This window comes from Apus apus, chromosome 2 (assembly GCF_020740795.1).
Source record: "Apus apus isolate bApuApu2 chromosome 2, bApuApu2.pri.cur, whole genome shotgun sequence".
Taxonomy (NCBI): domain Eukaryota; kingdom Metazoa; phylum Chordata; class Aves; order Apodiformes; family Apodidae; genus Apus; species Apus apus.
Genome location: NC_067283.1, coordinates 90623602 through 90629770, shown reverse-complemented (window position 1 = coordinate 90629770; position 6169 = coordinate 90623602). Strand labels below are relative to the sequence as shown.

The 6169-nt window shown below is 55.8% G+C and overlaps 1 protein-coding gene across 1 annotated transcript; it reads left to right on the top strand.

The window, feature by feature from the left end:
• The first annotated feature begins 1222 nt into the window (after window positions 1–1222).
• IRX4 (iroquois homeobox 4) lies at window positions 1223–5880 on the top strand. The gene is made up of 5 exons (XM_051610903.1): window positions 1223–1307; window positions 2198–2449; window positions 3051–3157; window positions 4088–4410; window positions 4601–5880. Exons 1-5 carry the CDS (start codon window positions 1263–1265, stop codon window positions 5341–5343), a joined length of 1470 nt encoding a protein of 489 aa, XP_051466863.1. The 5' UTR covers window positions 1223–1262; the 3' UTR covers window positions 5344–5880.
• The last annotated feature ends 289 nt before the right edge of the window (window positions 5881–6169 follow it).

The window sequence follows — 6169 nt, the reverse complement described above, 5'->3', positions numbered from 1 at the left end:
TGGAGAGGGATTCCTTCTCAGGCCCTCCTTCACTCGGGGTTCCCCCTGACTACCAGGAAAGAAATGTTTACTCTTCGGGTGAGAAACAGCACTTGGCACACTGGAGTTGCATCCCTCGCTCCCTAATTTCTCCCTCTCCTCTTTTACCCTCCCAATCCCAGCTGTGCACACCTCGAAGCACAGGCTGGCTGGATAAGGCCCTCAGCCCCGCGAAAGGCTGGCTTTTCCAGTCGAGGTTCACTATGGGATCAAAGCCGTTTTAACGTGAAAAGTCACGTCCTTTCAATCATTCCCCGGAATACGCTTGTAGGGTTTTCTACCTGTAATCACATGTCTGGAATAAAAGCCGGGGAAAAAAAAAAAAAAAAAAAAAAAGGCAGGATTGCATGTCATGTGCTTTATTGTCAGCCTTAGCGCTAATTTTAACTGTTGATTAAATCTTAAATGAAGACTCAGTCGTGTGTCCCTTCATATGTCTTGTTTGTAATTGAGACTAATTATTACTGTGGGGTGGGAAGAACCAGCTGCTCATTAATTAATTTCTAATTAAAAGTGCTTACCAGCCCTTCAGTGACGAAGGAGGGTGGGGGAAAATCTTAGCTGATACAACATTGATCCTTCAGATTAAAACCATTCATTTTCTTCCGTTTCCCAAAAAAACCCCAAAACAACAAAACAACAAACATAGAAATGTTGTAAGCAGGCGTAGCCGCTACCGGAGAGCTTTCCCAACTTTCCCTGCTCTTAGGCAGACTGAAAGGAATGCTGGAGAATCTATTTCCACGCCAGGGGAAAGGGTCCCGAAAATGAATGTTAAACTTACAGACAGGTTAATTTGAATACGTTTTGCGTGACGTCAAAAGCTCGGCTCTTTTAAAACAACGTACTTCCGAACTGATGTATTTATACCAGTTTTCTTTTCCCCTCACCCCCTTTTTTTTTTCCTTGAGTGCAAAGTATGTGCTTCTGCAGTCACGTTTTTCAGCCTTGGAGCCCACACGTAACAATTATTTCTGTTTCGTAGCTGTAGAAGGAAAGGTGCTAAAATCACAATATATTCCCCCTCCCTCCCTTCGCTTAAAATAAAACAGTAAGTTTAAGATTTCGTGTAAATAAATTAAATGTGGTTTTCTGCTTCGTCCTATAAGCATCTAGGGACCTGTGGTTACCAATCAATTGGTACAATAGAGCAGAGCCAGGCTGCAATAGCGTGCAGATCAGACGTCTCGCCTTGTTTCTAGATAACTGGGAGCCTCTGTACCATGTCATATCCTCAGTTTGGCTACCCTTACTCCTCTGCACCCCAGGTAAGACTTTTTGCCTACCAATGCTAATTGATTTAATTTCAGTCCCTATTGATTACTTCCGTCCAGGGCTCAGAGCGGCAGCGATCCTTCCCAGCATGCGGGATTGGCAACCCGAGCTGCTCGCTCCGCATCTTTCCGAGATGCTCGAGTCGTAGCTCGCGCACATACTTTAAAATGGGAAGGAACACGCGGGATTTAGGGTGTTTGCGGGGTGATAACGACGGGTGGGGAGGATTACAGAGATGAGGGAGATGAGAAGGGGAGCCTGAGATTCTCCAACCCCCACCCGTTCCTCCCCCCCCCCAAGGGCTTTTTTTTCTCTTTCCCGATTAAATTCAGAGTTTACCAATTAAACACGAAAACAGTGAGGTCCGGACCGTAGAAACATAATGGGGTCTTATAAACCAGCAGGTTAATAACAGATGCGTGCGTGCCTGCCACAAATCTGCAGTCAAAATAAATATGCATGAGTGACTTAGAAAAAAAGGTTTAAAAACGCAGATGGGAAGCATTGTGCTGCAAGAGAAGAAAACCGGTGTAAACCCAGACTTGTAAGAACACACCAGAAAAGTTAGTTTTTAAATGCAAAGGGCCGGAGCAACGTATTAAAAGAAGATTAAACGCCCACAGTCACTGGGCGTTTGTTTGTTGTTGTGGGGGGTTTTATAACTCATAAAATACTTACACCTCTGCGTTTCTCCACAGCGTTTTTAGCCCGATTGAAGTAAAATACGGAAGGGGAGAGGGTGGGGGACGGGACGACGGGACACAGAGCGCAAAGCCGCGACGCGATAAAAACAAACAAACAAACAAACAAAAATCCTAAAGTTGATTACAGTTTGGGAAGTTCCTCCACCCCCCGCCCTCAGCGCCGCTCTCTTTCCCTGCAGTTCCTGATGAGCACCAACTCCCTGACGACCTGCTGCGAGTCCAGCGGCCGCACGCTGGCCGAGACGGGGGCGGCCGCCTCCGCCCAGACCCCCGTCTACTGCCCGGTGTACGAGAGCCGCCTGCTCGCCACCGCCCGACACGAGCTCAACTCCGCCGCCGCCCTGGGGGTCTACGGCGGCCCCTACGCCGGGCCCCAGGGCTATGGCAACTACGTGACCTACGGCACCGAGGCTCCCGCCTTCTACTCCTTGGTAAGCCGCCCAGCCGCCACCGGGGGGGATGCCACCGGGGGGGGGATGCCCCCGCCCGTCCTCCGCGCCGCCTCCCGGTCGGCGGGACGTCTCGGCGGCGGGGGCAGCCCCGGGTGCTCCTTCTCCTCCCCCCGCCACCAGCCGCGCAGCCGCTCCCCCGCGGCATCCCGCTTGGCGACAGGCGCGGGAGCGCAGCGTGTCCAGTCCTGTGGTCATTAAATATTCAAGCCCGGCACGGTTCTCACGGTAACGCAATTAAAAGTCGCGCCTGACGAGGTGCGGAAGGCCCGGTCCGGGCGGGTCGTTTGGGGTGGCCCAGACTCCAGCTCGCAAAAAAACAGCTCGCTCTTCCCAGAAGCTTTTCCCACCCACCCCCCCCCTTTCTTTCTCCCTTTTCCATTTTTTTCCCTGGCACCGTAACAGCACGAGTTAACGTCTCTATTGATCTCGCTGCTCGCAGCGGCCGAAGGGCCTCCGGGGAGGTCCAGCGCGCTCCCCCTGCCCTCCCGAGGCCCGGGGGAACCGGGCGGCGGGACCAAGGCCAGAGCCCCGAGCTCTCCCCGCGGCGGGGGCTGAGGGCGGCGCGGGGTGTCTCTTGCAGAACAGTTTGGAGGCGAAGGACGGGAGCGGGTCTGCGCATGCGGGCATCTCCCCGGCGGCTGCCTACTACCCCTACGATCACACCCTTAGCCAGTACCAGTACGACAGGTAAGGGCATCCCCCTTCCCCCCCCCGGCCCCGCTCGCCGCCCCTCTTCCCCGCTTCCCCCCCCCCCTCCCCGCAGCGATCCTCATCCCTTCCAGCCCGCCCTGCATCCTTCTCCCGCTGGACCTGCCTCCTTGCCACCCTCCCGGCCCCAGCGGTGCCGCCCTCACCGTAACGGCCCTTTCCCGCAGGCAGACCCGCACAGCGCTCCCTGCCCCGGGGCGGAGGGGCATCTGTCCCTCTCCACCGGGGCGGTCATTCTCTTTTCCTGCGCGGAGTCTGGCTTAGGAGCCCGGGCATCTCCTGTATTTTTACTAGTTTTCAAGGCGTGCAAAACCCCTTGCACACCGTTTCAAGTTCTGAGGCCCATTGGGTGCCGGTGACCTTTCCTGGAGGATGTGCATTAAATATTCAGTCCCGGTCCAGTGTTATCTGCGTTAGTTTTCTACAATTTCAGGAACAGAAGGGTAGGAGAGATTACTAATAAAAGGAGTATGGAGAAATATATTTCTATTAACAGTTAAACCCTGGGGTCACCCAGATGCATTCTGTTAGGGAGGACTGATCAAACAACAGGAAAGTGGGTTTCTGTGCTTTTGCAAGCTGCTAGGATTTCCCTGCTGCCCGAAATACTGACATTGACTTTATCGCGAATAAAGGCAGGCCCTTTTTTTCCCTCTTTCCGCCACCCCCGCTGCTAGCTGAACCCTTAATCCTTGCTTTCTTCTTCGGCCTGAATTCTCCAGGCAGGTCCCTTATTAAAGCTGAGCTGTCCTCGCCCATCTCCCTCCTCTCTGGTCCTGCCATCCCCCTAGGGGGGGGGGAGTGCCGCAGGCAAGCAGCCGGGGCCAGGACCCTGGGATCCCGTATCGGGCACGTCGGTGGGGGGCGAGGGCGCGGTGTCACGCTGCGGGTGCTGCCCTGTGCCCGCAGGTACGGCACGATGGACGGCGGGACGCGGAGGAAAAACGCCACCCGGGAGACGACCAGCACGCTGAAGGCCTGGCTGCAGGAGCACCGCAAGAACCCCTACCCCACCAAGGGCGAGAAGATCATGCTGGCCATCATCACCAAGATGACCCTCACCCAGGTCTCCACCTGGTTCGCCAACGCCCGCCGGCGGCTCAAGAAGGAGAACAAGATGACCTGGCCCCCGCGGAACAAGTGCTCGGACGAGAAGCGGCCCTACGAGGAAGAGGAGGAGGAAGAGGAGGAGGGTTCGCAGGAAGAGGCGATGAAGAGCGGGAAAGCCGAGGGTACCCTGCTAAAAACAGGCACTTAGCGGTTCTGCCGCGGGGGCTCGGCCGCCAGCTCGCCCCTGGGGCGGGCCTCGATCGTGGGGGCGGCAGCGGGCCTGGCTCGTGCGGGCGGCCGCGGGGCAGCGCGGCGCCGACAGTGACCCTCTGTCTTGTTTTTGCTGTCCCTTCCCCTGCCCCCACCCCGCAGAGCCCACGGGCAAGGAGGAGAAGGAGCTGGAGCTCAGCGACCTGGAGGACTTGGACGCCGCCGAGTCGGAGAGCTCGGAGTGCGAGCTGAGGCGACCCTTCCCGCACCCGCTTCCGCACCCGCTGCCGGGAAGCAGCCACCCGCCGCGGGCCGCCGAGGTCCCCGCCAAGATGCCGCCGCCGGCCGCCAGCGGGGAGGACGAGGAGGAGGCGGAGCGGGCGCGGAGCTGCCTGAAGACGGCGGCGGAGGAGTGCGGCCTCGACCTGCTCAGCACCCGGCAGCGCGGCTGCGAGCCCAAAATGTGCTTCCAGCAGGGGCAGCAGCTGCTGGAGGCGAAGCCCAGGATCTGGTCCTTGGCGCACACCGCCACCTCCCTCAACCAGGCCGAGTACCCCTCCTGCATGCTGAAGCGGCCGGGGGGCTCAGCCGCCACCGCCGCCTCCGCCCCGGTCAGTGTCATCGACAGGCACCAGGATTCGCCGGTCACCAGCCTGAGGAACTGGGTGGACGGGGTGTTTCACGACCCCCTGTTCAGGCACAGTACTTTGAACCAAGCCCTGAGCAACACGACAGTTTCCTGGGCTACCACCAAAGGAGCCATTCTGGAAACGGGCGCTTTGGGACGCGCGGTGGGGAACGGCGCCAACGTGCTCAAGGGGCAGCTCTCAAACTTGGCCCACCATGACTCGAACAAAGAGTTTCTGGCGTTTCCCAAATCAGGAAGCAAAATGTTTTGTTCCTAACAGGCCCGCCGAGGGGCGAGGGACTTTCTAACGCTTGAAGAGTCAGCTACACTGAAAAGAGACTTGCGAGAGTTTAAATTTAAATATAAAACTTTTCCTTTTTATTTTTCTTTTTCTTTTCATAAACCCAAACAACAGAAACGAGGATTTAAAGTTCCGTTTGCTCAGTTCAACGGACAGACTTTGCTCATTGCTGTTCGGAAGAATTTCTCCTGGCTGCGACTTTAAGGGATCAATGTCGTGAAAGTTATTTAATTCCATGTCCAAAAAAAAGCACGTACTATAGCGTAGGCCTACTTAAAAGTTTACATCCGAAAGTTTACAAACGGGAAATTTTAATTCAGATTTAATTTAAGGCATGCCGACATTAGTTATAAAGACTTTTCGAGAGTTTTTCCTCCTGATTTCCTTGTTAGCATATAATTCACAAACAGCACTTCTACTAAGTTTACACTTACTGCACAAATTTATCTTGACGAAAAAGAGAATATGTTAAAAGGTATGTTCACTCCAATAAATTGTCTGTTTCAGAGGTAACACAAGTGGTGGCGTTTTGCATTGCGCAGCAAACACCTTTTTAAGTTTCAGAATTTCCCCTCGGAGCCGGAGCCGACAATTCCAAGGACTGTCAACAGGCTGCCGGGAAGCGGGGAGCAGAGGCTGAAGGGATCGCGGCCGCGGGGTTGATGCTTGGCCGCACCCCTGGGGCTCAGCGCTGAGCCCAGGGAGCGGGGGGTGAGGGGAGCGAGGGCAGGAGTGGGGGCATCTCCCGCTGAGGCCGGGCCGGGCCGGGCGGGAGCATCGCCCCCTCCCCGCCTCCCAGCCT

Bases quoted from the DNA above. Each gene is read 5' to 3' on its own strand.
- IRX4 (XM_051610903.1), top strand. From the start codon at position 1,263: ATGTCATATCCTCAGTTTGGCTACCCTTACTCCTCTGCACCCCAG. The intron at 1,308-2,197 runs GTAAGACTTTTT...CTTTCCCTGCAG, and splicing joins CTTACTCCTCTGCACCCCAG to TTCCTGATGAGCACCAACTC. The intron at 4,411-4,600 runs GTACCCTGCTAA...CCCACCCCGCAG, and splicing joins GAAGAGCGGGAAAGCCGAGG to AGCCCACGGGCAAGGAGGAG.